The following is an 18259-nucleotide window of genomic DNA, read 5'->3' on the forward strand; positions in this document are numbered from 1 at the left end:
TCAAAACTCAGGGAGTGTGTTTGTGTGTTGGTTAGTCTGCTGGTGGGACTGGGTATACTGAGCAAACTGGTTAGACTGGTGCATGGGAGGCTGACTGGGTGCAGTCTGGTTTGCTTGCTGGTTCTCTGATTGGTACTGTTCAAGCTCCCTCTTCCGTCTCATTGCTGACTGCAACTGCTGCTTGATTACAAGGATTTGCCCCTCTAGCTCAGACAGCTCCTGAACCAGTGGGTTACGACCTAAACCCAGACCAGGTCCACAGTCCCCCACACCCAAACCCCGACACTGTGCTGATGTAATGCCCTGCCCAGAGCCCCCCTGTCCTTGCCCAAGTCCTTGGCCCAGCCCCCGCCCTATGAGGTCTGAGCGACCATTGGAGTTGGTCACTATGGGAAGGTGCTTCTCCAGAAGGGGAAGGGAATGGGGATGAGGCAGGGGAGATGGGGGTGGTGGTGGAGGGAGATCCTGTGAGGTCTGATGTTCCAAGTCATTCTGCATTTCTTGTGGAAGGACCCTACGCCTGTTGCAGTTGGAGGGCTCGACGGGATTCCAAGATGCTGACTGGTTGTTTCCCTCATTGCACCTAAAGACAAGACGGATAGAGAAATTTTAGGTGGTAATCCTTTTTTATGCTTAATAATACTAGTGTGGAAAAATGTGCATAGTCTGAAAGTAGAGTTCTCTGGATTACATACTGTGTGAGTTCATTCATGTTGTACAAACAAACCAGAAAAACGAGACTTTAATCAACTGTTATTTAAAGACCATTTCCCATAACAGTTGGACAGCTGCAAACATTATTGTTACAAGGCTCACATCAGGGATCTTGTAGGGATACAAGTGAGTGCTTGCCAAGTACTAATACTAGAACGAATTTTCTCCCTGAATGTTCCATTAAATGAAAAATTTCTTTTTCCTGCTTATCCCTTAGTGTGTCCTGCCAATGTTGTTTGATATCTTTTTCTCTTATTTAAGCTGTAGTAACTATACTGCCTATCAAAAGTAGTCCCCCCCTTGGATGTTTTACCTTTTCATTAATTTTATAAATTGGTCATGGTCAATATTATTTAACATTCTGACAGAAAAAATAAAAAACCCCTCTTAACTAATGTCAAAATGAAAACAGATATCTACAAAGTAATTTCAATTAAATAAAAATATGTAGGGGTAAAATAAGTGCATAAATATTCACCCCCTATAAAGTGACTGATCTACTTCAACAGAGGTCCAGCTAACTGGTCCTAGAAGTCTCATAATTAGAGGAATGGAGGTCATCTGATTGCAGTGAATGTGTCTCAAGTGATTGTAGTTTAAAGACACCTGTGTCTGGAAGGTCCAGTCACTGGTTAATTAGTATTCCTTGCTACCATACACCATACAAGACAAAAGAACACTCCAAGAATCAGAAATGTTTATTAAAAAGTATAAGTCATGAGGTTGATAGAAAACATTTCCAAGACACTGATCTCAAGAGCCTGCCTCCATCGGGGCGTCCTCACAAAAAAAAACTGAGTGGCTGCACAAGAAGGAGACTGAAGTGAGAGAGACCCCCATGACACCTATGACTACTCTGAAGGAGTTACAAGGTACTGCATGGTGGTGGCAGCATCATGCTGTGGGGATGCTTTTTGGCAGCTGGCCCTGGATGGCTTGTAAAGGTAGGGAGTAAAATGAATGCGGCAAAATATAGAAGAACCCTGGAGGACAATCTTATTCAGTCTGCAGGAGAGTTATGACTTGGGAGAAGATTTTCCAGCATGACAATGACCGGGAGCATACTGTGAAAGCTACTCAGAAATGGTTTAAGACAACAAGGGGAATGTTCTGGAGGGGCTGAGTCAAAGCCCAGAACTCAATCCAATAGAAAGTTGTGGCAGGACTTGAGAGGGGCTGTTCACGCCCTATCTCTATACCAACTTGATAGAACTTGACCAGTTTTGCCAAGAAGAATGGAGTAAAGTGGCAGTGTCTAGAAATTGCAAGCCTGATTGAGAGCTATCCACACAGACTCAGTGCTGTAGGCACTGCATCAGATCTTACTGTACAGGATATAACTTTTTAACTTCTTCTGTCATTGTCAGCCTTGCAAGGCCAAGTGATGATGTCACTGATATACAGAATACTGTTGAGACAGCCATGATTCTTAATAACCTTTTGAGAACTAGACTCTGCAGGTAGGGCAAAAGATCAATTTAATCCTTAATTTTATTTGCAAAATCTGTTTTTTGTTTTTTTGTTTTTTTGTTTTTTTGTTTTGTGGCTGTCAGCAGTGTCTTTCTGATGTAGCCAGGGGCTTTGTAGAACTACAGAATATTTTAGCATGGATCTCTAGTTTGTGCTTTGGTTATATTGCAAACTTAAGAAAGAAAAAACTATAACCAATAAATGCTGTGGAGTGATACTAAGGCAACTTGATTGTAATTCATTAGTTAAGTTCAAGCACACTTACCCTTGTCATGAGTGCTGATTGAATGTCTGCATAAATCATGTTTGAAATCTCTTACAACAGGGTCATTGTCATCTCTTTGTTGAATTATAATCAGAGTAAAACCTGGTCTTTTAACTAAAAAGCTAATCAAAATTTGTAGGTAGACAAAAAGAAGGCTCTTGACGTGGCTCACTTGTAGAATCAAACTTGGGTCCAATTAATTTCCCTTGGCACTAGAAATAATACACCGCCCATCAAACATGGAGCTCTACCTTCAATTTTTAGCTAATGAGCTACAAGGGCAGTAATATTGGTTTGAGGTCTGAGTGTCTCAGTTTGACACAGCAGCCCCCATGCCATGTTATTCAAGGTTTGAACTTGCGTAACTTGACAAATCCTGTGCTTCATGCAGCAGAAGGACTTGTTGAGTAACTGTTTGATTCCCTGTCCTAGTTTTTTAACATTTGTCTTGTTTTTTTCCCCTTTTTTATGTTCTTACAGCAAATAATTATGTAACAAGAAGCAACTGAGAACCACTGACCAGATAAAAACAGCAATACCAACAATTATCATTATTATGATTTTGATGATGATGATGATGATGATTATTGTTATTGTTATTATTGGTAAGTGGGTTTGAACATCCAGTCCTCTGCTGCCTATTAAAAATGGGTGTTCTGCATTTTCAAGTAACTCTGATGATTTTCATGTTGTTCACAAAAAACAACTACTCATCTTTGAGTTCTGAAGTTCTGTTTGCAGATTTAAGTGCTCAGCTAAAAAGCTGATGATGAGTTAGCACAAGTTTGGACTATAAAAACAAATATTTAACTAAAAAATATTTTACAACTAATAAAACAGAGGTTTATATGCTTGTGCATAATGAGCAACAGTAAATATAAAAATGTATAAACCTGTCTTGATTTAAAGCCAGGACGAAGAAGTGGGTGCCAAGTTGACACTTCCAGCTGTGCTTAGATCAATAAGCAAACTGTGACAGGATCCCCGCAACATAAAGTCACCTTGTACCTCCAGCCAAAGCTTTTACATTTTTTGTTCAAAGCCGTCACAGGAAGAGAGGAACAAAGCAATGGAATCTTGAATTCATGACTGGATATCATATGATGGCGTGTCATCATGAGTCATCAACCAGTGCAAGTCCTTCCTTCTACACATCACTATAGTCGAACTTGAGGAGACCTACTCTATGCCCCAATCATTGCACCTCATTAGTTTGAAAGTTTTCACCTTACAGTAGAAAACCTAAATTAAGTTTGTTGTATTCTTTCAACTTGTTCTGCTTTATAATAACAGATTTTTTTCTAGTGTCAGGCACTAACAGCACCACAAATATCAATGTCAGTGGTTACATGACATTTTTCCTTTGCTTGATTGCAGACATGGAAAAAGTACTAATAAAAAGACTATGGCACTTAATTAAAAGTACAGTTACTCTGGTCAAAATTTACGCGAGTACAACTAAAATTACTGCTCTATAAATCTAATCAAGCAACAGTGAAAGTTTACTTTTAATTTTGAATGATGAGTAGCTAATGAGGAGTTGGACAGTAAAATATGGTCTCTCCTCAGTGGCAAGAACAACAAGAGAACAGATCTCCAACTGGGTTGTTCAGGTAGTGTCACACCTCTAAAGTTAACAGCAAAATTGACAGTAAATTCATATGTGGTTAAACTGAACACTATAAAAGTGTTTATATAGGTCCACACTGCATATAGTTAAATTACACTTTTGAAAGTGTTCAGTATTTAACAATATGACAGAGCTGCAGTAACATCTTCTTTTTTTTTTTTTTATAATCTGTCAATCTGAGTCAACCTCATAGCAAGGCACTAAGGTACTCTAACTCTGTGGTTAACTTCACCCACGGAGCAGATGCAGATGTGCCTCACATCAAAAGCAACAACAATCCACCAGAAATATGAGCAAAAGAGCCCCAGCAGAGAGCAGTGTACATCCAGCAACATCCCAACACAACTAAACATGTGTAAACACTCTACCCAAGGGCATAATTGAGAACTCAGCCCACACATCCCCTGAGATTAAAAAAAAAAAAAAAAAAGTGTGCGGAGCATACATTAATTGACTGTATAAAAAAACTGGACTCACAGTGGTGGATCAAAACTGTCAAATATCTCCAACACTGAAGACCATTTGAATTAGAAAGGAGTTAAAATTACACTTTGGGAGTTAAAATCAACTCAGGAATGTTTGACCATGAGATATTGGAGTTTTTAGCAGCTGTTTAGGGATGTGACGTGGAATCATTCTCTCAGTATGTGCTTCCGTGTAGTCAACAGAGGTGGAAAAAGTACTAGAGTATTATACTCAAGTACAAGTTTCAGTGTTTCTCCTATTTAGAAAATGTTCACATTCATGGGACATATAAGCAAAATGATAAATAACCATGTTTTTTACTAAAGGGGTATGGCAGAGAGTTTTTCAGCATGTAAACTCAACCTTAACAGGAAAATGCCTTGAATAAATAAAAGACGTTAAAGGAAATGACAAGACTTTAATGAGATACTTCAAACATCAAAAGAGATGCCAGAATGTAAGAAAATAAAAGAATCCTATCTAAGAAGGCACCTGTGCTTACATCACAGCTGCAGTAAAATGAAGAATATTTGTAATGTGGTTTACATTAAAGAGATTTGTTAATCTTAAATACTTAAGATAATCACCAGAAATGTCAGTATCTCTGAAGACTTTATATATAAGTGCTTCAACTTTAAGGCACAGATGTTCTACAGCAAAATCACTGCAGCCACACTATCTCACTATGGCCCACAGTAGGTGTTACACTGTCTAGACTGAAAACAATTTCTGGCTGAGCTTTTGTGCCATTAGTGAATATAAAAACGCCATGCTTTAAATAATTTGCTCACCTTTGCAGACTTGCTTTTATGCTTTTATCTGTAAATTTCTCCTCTTGAACCCTTTTATGCTTTTGCTTTGCTTTTCATACATTGTTTACATACATTTTGTTTTAATAAATAAATTCTGGTTTGTTGTGTCTCATTTTGAAGGCACTTTGCAGCTGCCCTGAAACTTGCTCTGCAAACAATAATTCTCATTTAGGCAGAGCCTTTAGTCTTTCCATTCAATTAAAATGCCCTGTTCTTATATTGCTGTGTACAATTCAATGCCCATGCAACATCTGAGTGCTGATGTTATATGACTGTATGACGATCGAGATAGAAGACACCATCAGCCAGAAGACCGTCTCTATTTTAACTGCCACTAACTGGATCAGAGATTGAGTCAGAGATCCTTTAAGATAAACTGAATGAAGAAAAGAAAGTATATATATATAGGCAGCCATTCCTGACAACAATTGATTGATATAAGAGATTTCTTAAAAGATCCTAAATTAGCACATTAGCTAGCAGATGGGGTTTTGTATGTTTGTTTATTCAGACCAACACATAGTTTCACACAGTGGAGAGATATTCACAAAATAACAACAGGCTAATCTTTAAGCATAACTGGATGTATGAATGGCATTTTAACCATTGACATTCTGCATTTTTTCTCAACTCACTAAGTGTATGCATTCTGCAAACAGCTGAGGAAATTAAAAACATTTTTCTCTGAAAAGGTTTTCATTTTTCCTTCCCTTGTTTTATCCTGGCGGAGATTCCCATAAGAAAAAATGATATCAAGGTCATAGAGGGAACCATGCACCATGCAGTGCTGGCAAGTTGGATGCTGTGCATGATGACTTTTAAATCTGTTTTTCTGCAATGTCAGGATGTCCTTCACATCATTAGAGTTTTCCTCACTGGTTGTTTTGATTGTTTTTCTTCTGAAAATCTGTCTGATATAACAGTCACTCTTTTAGAAAAAGTATCTGTGCTTTGATTATTCACACTATGTGGGGCATTGTTAATAGAATGCATTAATATGTTTTAAAGTTCACTTTTGTTTTCCCATTACTGCCAGAAATATAAATAGACCACTTTGTTTATACATACTCTACCATGAAGCTTAAAGACACTTCCTCATAATCAACTGTTTTCCTCACAACTTAGTGAGACAATTTGATTTCAGCCAAGAATCTCAGCTCCCTTTCACTGAAAGGCAACAGCCCTCCTCCACATGTCACTTATTCCAGATTCCTCCTCATAATATCCAAGATGACTAGTCAAGCTTCTTCTCATTTACTTGGTCACAAGATTCCTCTTGTTAGGATATATCTTATATACTTCATTTACATTTTCATAAATATTGATTTTCTTTATATGCAGCTGTTTTACAAATGTCCTTGAAACCTTCTATACTGAAAGAGTATTCAGTCACAAGTATGAAATAAAGAATTCAAGGGGTGTGATAATACACGCAGCTCTGGAGATGAGATGATACCTGAACATGGATTTGTTTAAAAAAAGGACAAGATTTTGCAATATTTTTAACAAAACTTGTCTAACAAATATGACAGGAGAAGTAGTCTAACTGTTTTAACTAAGATAATCTTGCAGTGGATGTCATCGAATATATATATATATATATATATATATATATATATATATATATATATATATATGTATGTATATATATATGTATATATATATAATTTGTTTCTTGGGTAGCCATGACTTAAGCTGAGCATTTTATTCAAATCAAAATGCATTTCCATGCACTTTAAAAGTGTATCACATCCTCAGATTCCTTCAGTTTATTGCTGCAACTTTAGTGGTGCTTATAAAAAGCTGATCACAACAGAGTGTAATTTGAAAAAGATGCAGCATATCAATAACATTATCTGTTAGTGACGTCAGTGACACCAACTTAACAAATGCAAAATGGAAATCATACTGTTAATAAAACCTCTACTAGAATCTTCATAATGTTTCTGCATCTGGATCAAACATTTTGTTAGCAGGCTGTAATGTTACATCTATGATTAAAGTTATACACAGCTACCTGCATATATCTGCATGACTGATAAAAACATGGTGAAATTAAACATGGAAAAGTCAATGCCCTGTTTCAATCGAAGTAACTTTACACACTGAAATATCAATACTACACGATTATTTCTTTGTTGTAACAATGCTTCCAGCGGTGTAAGAAGCATTGTTGTAACAATGCTTCTTACAACATTGGAAAGCCTGTTTATTTCCCTTTTAAATGGTGCCACATTTGTAAAGAACATGCATTTGTGGGATGAGCAGCAGAGTTGAGTATGTGGGTTGCACCCAGGAAAAATCTGCCAAATCTTTCTTTTCACCTCCTAGAGTCTCTGATACTGCTGACATCTTGGAGGACAGAGCTCATTCATACTGTAGAGATATGGGATTGCCACAGGTAACAGAATCTCATATCGATATCTCTCTGCATTGAGATGGCCTCCAGTGATGACGAGCCTAATTTTTCCAGTGAGGGAGATGCCTCCCCACACCATCACACTGCCTCCACCAAAGCACTGGTGCAGCAATCAGCATGTCTTCCACACTTTGACCCTACGATCCAAATGCTGTAGGCCAGTGATTCCCAACCTGTGGGCTGGGCCCCCAAAAGTTCCTGTCTCTCATTTGCTTTTCACATGTCGAATACTTGAAGGATAAACAAAACAAAATAATGAAAAGAATATTTGAACATTTTTAATATCCTTTTAAACGTAGCTGAGCTTTAACTTTTGAAACATTATTCTGTATATTTTTATTTTTATATAATTACACCCCCCCCCCCCCACACACACACACACACACAAATCATACTGTTTTGGAAATGATTTGGTGGCCCACTTGCAATACCTTTGTGGCCCACCAGGGGGCCCCAGCCCACAGGTTGGGAATCACTGATCTAGAGGTTATTGAGTGGACAACTCCTTGAAAACTGTAATACTGAAGGTGTTGCAACATGTTACAGATGCTGTGTTATCAACTGTGGAGCCAATCAGGTATCAGATTGTCAGCACATGAGGGTACCAGAAGCTCAAAATAAGAGTCAACAGCAGCAAAAGAAGCTGTTTGGCAATAATAGAGAAGATTTGGCACATTTTTCATGGGCGCAACTTACATACTCAACTCTGCTGCTCATCCCACAAATGCATGTTCCTTACAAACATGGCACCATTTAAAAGGGAATTGAACAGGCTTTCCAATGGCATAAGACGCATTGTTACAGCAAAGAAATAATCTTACAAACACAAATTTCTTGCCTTTTTGTGCCAATTTTAATTTAAAAGACATAAATGAATACTGCGCTCGCTGAGACTCTGCACAGAGATTTAGATGCAGTGTACATTATCATACACTATGATGATACACTTTCTACAGATCTGCAAATCATATGAAGCCTGAATCAAGAGGAGCGGAGGGCTAATCCAAATGGATTACAAATAAGCTGTAACCTGTTTTAAAAGTGGTAGGAGCATCTACTATGATAATTTACAGCTCAATTTACAGGTCATCAAACTCTGTCATGATACCTGCTTCGTCTGTGTACTGACAGTTTTTAGAAATATTGAATATGGCCGAGATGCCATCACACCCCTAGCTTTGACTATTTTCAACTTAATGAAATATTTACTTTTTCAGGTCAAGCTGTGCAGCTTTGGAAATAGGAAAGCTGATGTTTACCTGTAGCAGTCAGTTGTGACATCCTCAGAACTGAATTAGAATTGAATATTTCACCACTGACCACTATTTCCCACCCCATCTGTCAGTACAGATGTTGTTATCAGCATTCACAGAAAGACATATGCACAGCCTGAGCAAGAAGGCTGTCCTTAAACAAGCAGGACGCAGGTGCACCAGAAGGACTTGCATGTGACTGAAGTGTCCTTATAGCTTGAAATGCCAGATAGACTGTCTCAGATATCCATTGCATAGGACATATATTTTACGTTCATCTGGAACAACTCCCGTTCCAAGCAGTTGGGAAGGGCATGACTTTTTAAAAAAAATTCTCAGAAGGTGACTGGACAAACTTTCTGTCCATCACATTCATGATGGGCCAATCAGAGGGACAAGACAAAGCAGATGCTGCCATAGTTTATAAACCTTTGAGCTTGTTGGGTGATAAAAACCATGCCGAGGCTGGTCACAAGATGTGCAAAAACATCTTCCTCACCAAGAGAAGCTTTCGGTGTGGCTCTTTGCTCATGTTCAAATAAAAAAAAAACGAGGTCCAGTTCTGATAAACCTGCCATTAAAGTAAAGCTACATGCGAGCTGTAATCGCTACACTGGTGGCAGCCATTGTATATACCGGCTTACAGTATCACTAAACCCAACCCCTAACCATCAAAAACTCATGCAGAAGCAGGACAGGAGAAGAACGAAAAAAATCTTTCCATTATGAAAACTTTTCAGTGCTGTTCTTTGCTTTTTACTTAAAAAAGTCCAGTTCTGATAAAACTGACACTATAGCTACATCCAAGCTGAACATTCCACTGGCGTCTGCCATAGCTATCTTCTTTCAGTACAACCAAACCCTGCCCATAGCTACTGCCTATTTCTCCTCAAATGACACTGATTGGTCGATCAGTTTTCAGACCTGGCACAATTGTTTAAGACTGGAGTTTTGGAAGATGGATTTGCTGGATGACAAACATGGAATCTGCCCTATTGATCTAGTTTATTATCTATTATTCTTTAACTATTTTCCCCCCTTCTGTTTTCTAATTTTTTGGCACATTTGTCAAACTTAACTGTTTCAGACCTTCAAACAAATTCGAATGTTAGACAAAGAGAGCCCAGGGAACAAAATGCTGTTTTTCAATGATGATTTAATCTCTGAAGGGTAAAAAGCCATCCAAATAAACTGGTCCTATGTAAAAAAAAGTATTGTATTCATAAATCATGAACACTGACTAGAACTGAGTCAAGCAAGGCCTGCAGGTCTTTAGATGTTGTTCTAGGTTCTTTTGTAACCTCCTGGATGAGTTGTCGATACACTGTTGGAGTAATTTTGGTAGGCCGGCCACTCCTAGGAAGGTTTACTACAGGATGAAGTTGTCTCCATTTGTGGATCATGGCTCTCGATTTCTCTGGAGTCCCAAAGATTTAGAAATGTTTATATAAACGTAAACACAGCCGTTAGCAATAAAGTTACATACAACACCACTACTCAAAATAATTCTGTACTCACAGTATGTAATTTGTAGTGTGTTTTTCGTGATTTTTAATAACTGTAACCTCCTGTACAGTTTAATATGTATGTAAACAACTACCTAAATCAAATTAATCGAATCTATTCATTCGTCTGACAGCTTACGTCATGCATATCGGACCCCAAACGTAGCTGTCCGCGCTGTTTGCTGGTTTAAATTACTTCTAAAACTTATTGATTACAAAATAAAATGTGCAAGAAGTGGAGCTGACGAACGAACAATGTTTACTTACTTTAATTACTCATCCAAGCATGTCTTCAGTCAGTTTGCGTTGTGGTTGTGACTGCCGGTGTCATGGCCGTTGTATCCAGAGCCTTCAGAGGTTCCCGCTTTGATGAAACCAGTCCATTGCTAATAACGGCCCCACTTCCGTTGTGACTTTTTATTTGCATCTGCTGCGCCAAGTTGTTGTATTTATGTGCTGTTGTGGAATCTGTTTGCCTCCGTGCTGTGCCGAGTTTATGTATCCATGTGCAGCGCTGAGTGTTTGTACTCATGTGCTGCAGCAAGTTTTTGTATTTGTGTTGTGAACTTTTGTTTTTGTGTTTTTCTCAAATATCGTTGTGTTTTTTCTTTTTGCAATGCGTTTTGAATTTGCATTCATGTGAGACCTCTCGGCCGAGTAGTTTTTAGATTTCTTTAGATTGAAGCATGATGCTTGAATTTGAGATCTTCTAGGCTACTTCACTTTGTCAGATGGTTTCTATTTAAATAATTTCTTGATTCAACAGGTTTGGCAGTAATTAGGCCCAGGTGTGGCAAATGAAATTGAACTCAGTTTCCAAAAAATTTGGTTAATCATAGTAATTCTTAATTTAACAAATTGGGGTTTTGATTTGGATGGCCTTTTCCTTTGATACATTAAATCATAACTTAAAACCTGTTTTGTATTTACTAGAGTTATCTTTGTCTAATATCAAATTTGTTTGATGATCTGAAACATTTAAGTTTGACAAATGTGTAATCAGGAAGTGATCCTTTTTTCACAGCACATATAGTTCTCGTGTCACACTAGAGTAGAATAGCTACTTTCCATTGTGTTTAAATTCCTCTCAGATTGCCTTGAAAGTATGCCATACAAAAATAAACAGCAGAACTGAAACACTGAAGCAAAATATCTGCTCAATCATTTCACTGCACCAGAGATGCTCTGCTTGCCAAAAATGGGAATTCTTGAGGGAAAATATGCGCTCCAGAAAGTGAGGTATCAAAAATGTAGAAGCTGATTCAGTAAATTCAAAGTTATTGCCTACTTTACTATAAATTGTATCTTACATAAATAGCATGCAGCTCAAACGTTATTAAAAAAAAGGTAAAATTTAATTTGGAACTAATAAATAATACAAATGCACATGTTACTAAAAGTAGCAAGGGAGTTACATTTTTTAAGCAAACATCAAATTGGTATTTAAAAATAACAAATTTATTGAAATAAGGACCTTAATTTTTTGTGACAGTATTTTTCAATGAATACAGAAGAATAGGAGGAGGAAGCCCTGTCCCATTTATCCCCTGCATTAAGAGGAATAAAGCAACTCAATTGTAGGTGCTATTAGGATATATGATGAGGATGAGAACTGACACCTTCTATCAGTTTAGCATGGATAATGATTACGGCCTTATTTCCAGCTACGTGATCCTAACAGTGTGTTTGATATTAAATCACTAGATCTTAATTGGACATCGAAGACAGTTTTAGGATATCATACACTACTCATAATTCTCTCAGCCGGACACTTCTCTGATGCCTTGCAGCAACAACCTTATTAGCACACTAAGGATAGACCCATAATCTACTTAATTTCCTAAGCAGTCATTTAAAGCCAATTAAATTTTAAGCAATATGCTCCAATTGGTTATGTACTACCTCACTGACAGGTTTAAATTACGAATTTTTCTGATGCATTTGGCTGGTATCACAAATGAATATACCTTGGAGGTTATTTTGTGTAAATCCGCCACACACAAATAGGAGGATCATGCTTTCTCAGTGCAGCGTTTGCAAAATAGACATTTCTGACACACAACGTTTCTGCTGCATGCTGACAATATGACAGTAATAATTCCTGACTCTTAGACAGCGTGCAGGCACAGAGCAGAAGAGCCTGATTGAATGAGCGCAATTATGCAGGGGTAGGTAATCTATCCTCATTACAACAGGCATCCCTCACATGGCCTTGGCTCCATAATTATTACGTGTATTTAATCCCCACTTTGAGAGCCCCACCTGAGTGTCCCCTCTGCATGTGGTGCTAAGTAGGCAAGAGATGTGAAATATATTACCTCTGAATATTTCAAATAGAGAAAGATCATTTGCTCAGCAAACGCTTGAGACATTTTTTGATCTCTTCTTAGAATCCTTCAAAAAGAGTAACAGAATTCCCACTTTGCACATTTTATATCAGATACTTTTATCTCAAGCACCAAATGTGACATTTAACATTGCAGTGTGAGCAGTGACCAAAAGAGCAGGGGAGGCTACACCAGGACACCAAAGCAGTGGTGTCAAAATGACAGAAAGGGTTTATGTAACCGATGTGAACCACACAACATTTGGAAAGACACTGAAACCAGCCAGAAAGAAGCTTTCATGCTTTTCTAAATCTTGCTCCCTCTCACCCACTGAGCCAAACAATGTTCCGTGAGGTTAGCCTGAGATTATTTCCTCATTTTCTTTTAGATATAATTAGCTTCCAACAGACTGACCATTCTATCCAGTTTCTGATTAGAAATAGGCCCTTTAACAGCCATTTAAATGTTAATTGATGTCACTTATTCCCACCCTGTTAATCTAGCCAATGGGCTGTCTATTTTTGAGAAAATTACATTGCTGCTAGAAATATGTCTGTGCTTTTTTGGAATGTATTAGTATCATGAAGAATATGTTATTGGTATGATCAGTTGATACCGGTGATTTAGTGCATGTACTTTTTATAATTTTGATGGCTGATGTTATTCCAAAGATTCTAAGTGGCAGTAAAGTAGATGGCATGTGGGGCAGTGCTTTGATACAGTGCCACTCTCTGAGGAGTTGTTTGAGTCAGTCACAAGCCCATTTCTAATGTGCCCCTGCGTGACAAGAGTGTAAATAAGCCTAAATCCCCAAGTCAAAACAAAATGACTAAATGTTTCATGAATAATTAAAACACAACTGAGATCAATTTCCATTCAGGTCAGTCATTTGGGGATGGGATTTAACACTGATCAAATCTTTTAAAAGATATTACATTTAATAGGAAATATATTACCATAATCAGCTTGTCATCTTGATTAAGTCAACTGAATCAAAAATTTGGCATTAGTACCTCTTCTCAGGTTTGGTAACAGTCGGTAGTTTGTCATCACTGAAGACAGAGTTGAGAGCCCGATGCAATCTCTGGAAAACAAGTCACGTATTAGTTTTCACATGCTTAAAGCCAATAATTTGTCATTTTCACTATGATTTTCTGTTATTTATGGGAACTAAACAGACTGTATGTGATCTGCATGTCAGTGAGAGAAAGAAAGGGAAAACAGCAATGACAAAATGTGTCACAGTCTAAAAATATAACTGCATTAGTGAGTACACTTTGCTGCCAGGCCTTTTGATGACAGCAATTTCATTTATGAGATTTTCATGTTGCCAATGGTTGATTGAATAAATTGTGTTGTTAATGTGTGTATTTGAGCATGTGTTTCATACCTGGCTAGTGTGCAGCCAATATTTGAAGCGTGGCTCCTTGACCCTTGGGATCACCAGCTTGTACACAATGTGTTCTGCTATCGTGGTCAGCAGAGATAAGGCCACGCCCACACAGAGCATCACAAACAGACCGGAAAAATGCTTTATACCCATCTGCAGTGTCTGAGGACAAAATGAGCAATGAAAAAGATCATTTGAGGTCCCAAAGGCTGTGACACAACAAGACAAATACACATTCATCAAAGTATCACTTGAGATTTCCACATCATAGCATGAAAACTTCATTAAACAGTTTTGGACATAGTACTAAGTGCATCGTATGAAATGCAAAAGTGAAAGTGCAACTAAAATGAACTGCTGTTTTGTCATTAACATGGTGTTTAATTTATTCCTGATATTATATTGCTACTTACAATTTGCTCCTTTTTATTATAGTGCAATAAAATTTTACTGGGAATAATACCAGCACTGCATTGGTTTTGAGATCATTATTTTGCTGAGGAAAGACAGTTTTATGTGTTTTAGTGCATGCAAACATGTTTCTACAGCCAGCATTTGATAATGAATATGCATTAAACATATTCTTTTTTTTTACCCAATAAAGACTGAATAGCCTATTTTTTCTGCTACACCGATATCGGGCGACATCAGGACTCACCTGCTCACATTTTTGGGGCAAAAAATCCATCAATATCAGCATGCATAGACAGAGCCCTGCATTTATAATTCTAAGACATGTTGATTTTCTTTTTCTGCCCCTTGACTTTTTAAAACCACAATCCCTGTGTTTGCAGTTGCAAGCACTTACTACAAGAAATGAGTGCAAGGGGAATAATGCTCAGGGTTGTTTTCACTCTATAAGCAAGTGATAATTGTCATCAAACTGAATCTTTTTTTAGGATAAAATAAAATCATTATGATTAAATGCCTTTGCAAAAACTGATTTTAACATCATTTTTAAAAAAAGACTTTAAGATTTAATAGTTTTTGAAAAGATAATGAATCCATGATTGTACTATCACACTTTTCCTTATTGAGCATCTGTTTTTTTATTGCAGATGTGCATTTTCATGCAAACCCTTTTACTGCTGAGTAGGAATACAGCAGCTGCTGCAATGATTGCATTATAAAGTCATGTTGGATGCATGATGGATTAAACTCTTCATTGCAGTATTGTGACTTGGCGAGCTAGCTATAATGAAATTTTGGAGAGTGGGGGCTAGTTGTCTCATCTGACTGCTGGGGAGGAAATTTTGTAGGAATTAATTTGGATAGGAACAGATAAAACATTCTGTGGTATTATCCTCTCACAGACAAGCTAGTTGAGGATACATGACATTAATCTAATCTAAGACTTAGCTCCAGTGAGTATGAAGCAGTGTAAGTTATTGTGTTTTAAGCCACCCCAACATTTCTTACAGTTATTGGCACTCCTTGAAACAGCACTTTCAGGCACATATACTAGCAGTCTTGGCAAAGCACACCCTTCCTTATTTAGACCCTATAGAGCAATTATTTTTCACGACGATGTGAACTCCACTTTTATGTTAAAACCTCTTTGCTCACTGCATTAATTTCTAAATGCACACATTTCCTGCAAAAATCTATCAATGATTTCAATAAAGCACAAAGTCTTCTTCACTTCGATCTCTATTTATCTCTTGGTTATGTTGAATCTGGCCTTTTTAATGTTAGGTAATTGAATAATATGTCATCTATTGGTATTGATTTTATTACTTCGAATGGGATCATCTTCTTTGGGTTGACAGAGAAATGGCTAAATGCCAGAGAGTTTGGCTGCCTTATGGGAGCCAATCCATCAGATATTCTTCTTTTCAAAATCCCAGGCTTGCTGCTGGGGCAGCAGTCATTCATCGGAATAAAAGATTGCTTAAAAATGCTGAGCTGTGCTGAACTGAGCCAGCCTAGTAAGAAATTCATAATACCTACATCACATGTATTTCCTGATGATGTTTCCAGTGTTCATATTGACAGCACATTTTTACCGTGCCAAAACACAACTACTCTTGTTAAAATAGCTGGGTGTAGATGGAGCTGTATGCAGGCAAGAAATGTGCAGTTCAAACACTTGTATAAAATGAGTTTACCATGCTGAAGCGTGCAATATATATGCTATGGATTTTGCATGACACAACTGATGATATTCCTTGTAAAATCAAAGGACAAACAGAAAAAAAAAATAACATGTCCGAGCAGCTTCACTGCCTTGACTGTAGGCAGTTTCGGGGATGATTCTGCAAAATGAAATGTACCTGCAGCAATTTATATGGTTGCAACTGTTGATAGCATCAGTAACACATCCATCTGTTACACAGTGTACAATGATTCAGCTACTCTGAATCAGATGCAATGCAAAGACACGCTGCTGCAACTCAGATCAACCCAGTAGTTCACATTTATGCATCAGGTTTTCAGATAACGCTGTCATTCAAGTGTGAACATGAGTAGTACATCTTAATTAGACATCATAATGAACAGGGAGGAGAAGTTAAATGCCTTTGAAATCAGAAAGGTCACACATTTGCAAAGTTGAATAAAAAATTGAACAGAGAAGAGTAAATATATGAAGAGATGGGGCAAAAAAGGGCCACGAATTCCTTTCGGAAGTAAGTTTTTAATTCATGTCTGATAACAAGGACTGTGCACTTGGTGCTAAGCAAGGAGCCACTTTTGGGGATTCCAGAGTCACAGCTGGGTGGAGAGACAGCCAGGCTGCTCACAGAGCTAAGTGCTCAGTAATAAAGGATCAGAATGGACAATGGAGCCTGTACTCTCTAGGACAGAAGTTATGGGGACACATCGAGGTTGGCAGCATGTGGTCAGGTGCCTGAGTCTGAAGTAGTAAGAAGCAACTAAACACTAAGCTAGTGCTGGGAAGGTAAACAGCAATGCCATGCAACTCCAAAACATGACTGTTAACTCAACTGCAATTTGTCAATAACAAGCAACTGGAAAAAGAGGTGTGTCAAAAATTACACATGTAAAATTTTAACACATGTAGCGAGGGAGATCAGGGACTACACTATTAGTGTCAAATTTGATCCAAATTTTTGTGTTACCAATTTTAGCACACAAAATGTGTCATTTTAATGCAGTATTTACACTATCAATGTTTGATGTAATTTAACTCAGATTGTGTTGTGTAAATACACACAACAACATATTTAGTTTTAATGGTGTGAATCAGCAAATTTAGTGTTAACTAATACCAGTGAATTCAAAATATCCTTTTGTATTTTGGCAAATTACTACAACTTGCATTCAACACAAGGCACACTTTTTAAACCCAGAGGGGAAATTCAAGTTTTTAAACTCTATTTTTCAAACCTGCAACACACTAATGGGCTAGGAATACCTGTACATTGCAAAAACAGAATGAGGTATCAGAGAGAGGGGCAGCACAGCAACAAGTGCCAGGGTTTGGTGCCTTGTTAAAGGGCACCTTGGCAGTGTTCTGGAATCCTTGCACCTCTCTTCAGCAACCATACTGAATTCCATTTTGTTGGTCTGTACCAGAAATTGAATTGGCGACCCTCCAGTTTCAAACCCAAGCCCCTATAGAGACTGAGCTCCGGCCACCCCCATACTTATTTTTTCTTTAAACAAGTAACAATACAAACTGTTCCTCTACAGTGGCATGACATTTTCATAGTGTGTGGCTTTACCTAAAACTGTAATAACTGATCTAATTTTTTGCCTCTTGAGGTTCATGTAACAAGATGCAAACACAATGGTGTTGGGACAGATGTGTGTAGCTGCCTAGTAACACATCCACCAAAAACTGCCCATTGCTCGAAATCTTTCAGAGTTGTGTTTCTTTTGGTTAAACAGAAGCCATCTCACTCTGTTCTCCATATCTTTGGGGAAGTATCTGCCCTAGTAACTAACCGTCTGCCTCTCATTTGCTGGTAACTATAACTGCTCTGTGCTGGAAAACAGCTGCCTGCCTGGCTGGAGAAAGGGATGATGAAAGCAGTGAGAGGAAACT

The 18259-nt window shown here is 37.8% G+C and overlaps 1 protein-coding gene across 1 annotated transcript in view; it reads right to left on the bottom strand.

Moving 5' to 3' along the window:
* grin3a (glutamate receptor, ionotropic, N-methyl-D-aspartate 3A) overlaps window positions 1-18259 on the bottom strand; it is a 77041-nt gene continuing 58782 nt past the window's right edge. The window contains exons 9-11 of the mRNA XM_041811182.1: window positions 14251-14412; window positions 13874-13944; window positions 1-583 (exon numbers count right to left, since the gene is read on the bottom strand). Of these exons, the coding sequence (XP_041667116.1) occupies window positions 1-583; window positions 13874-13944; window positions 14251-14412 (816 nt within the window). The remainder of the gene's footprint in view (window positions 584-13873; window positions 13945-14250; window positions 14413-18259) is intronic.

Source organism: Cheilinus undulatus, linkage group 17, assembly GCF_018320785.1.
Source record: "Cheilinus undulatus linkage group 17, ASM1832078v1, whole genome shotgun sequence".
Taxonomy (NCBI): Eukaryota; Metazoa; Chordata; class Actinopteri; order Labriformes; family Labridae; genus Cheilinus; species Cheilinus undulatus.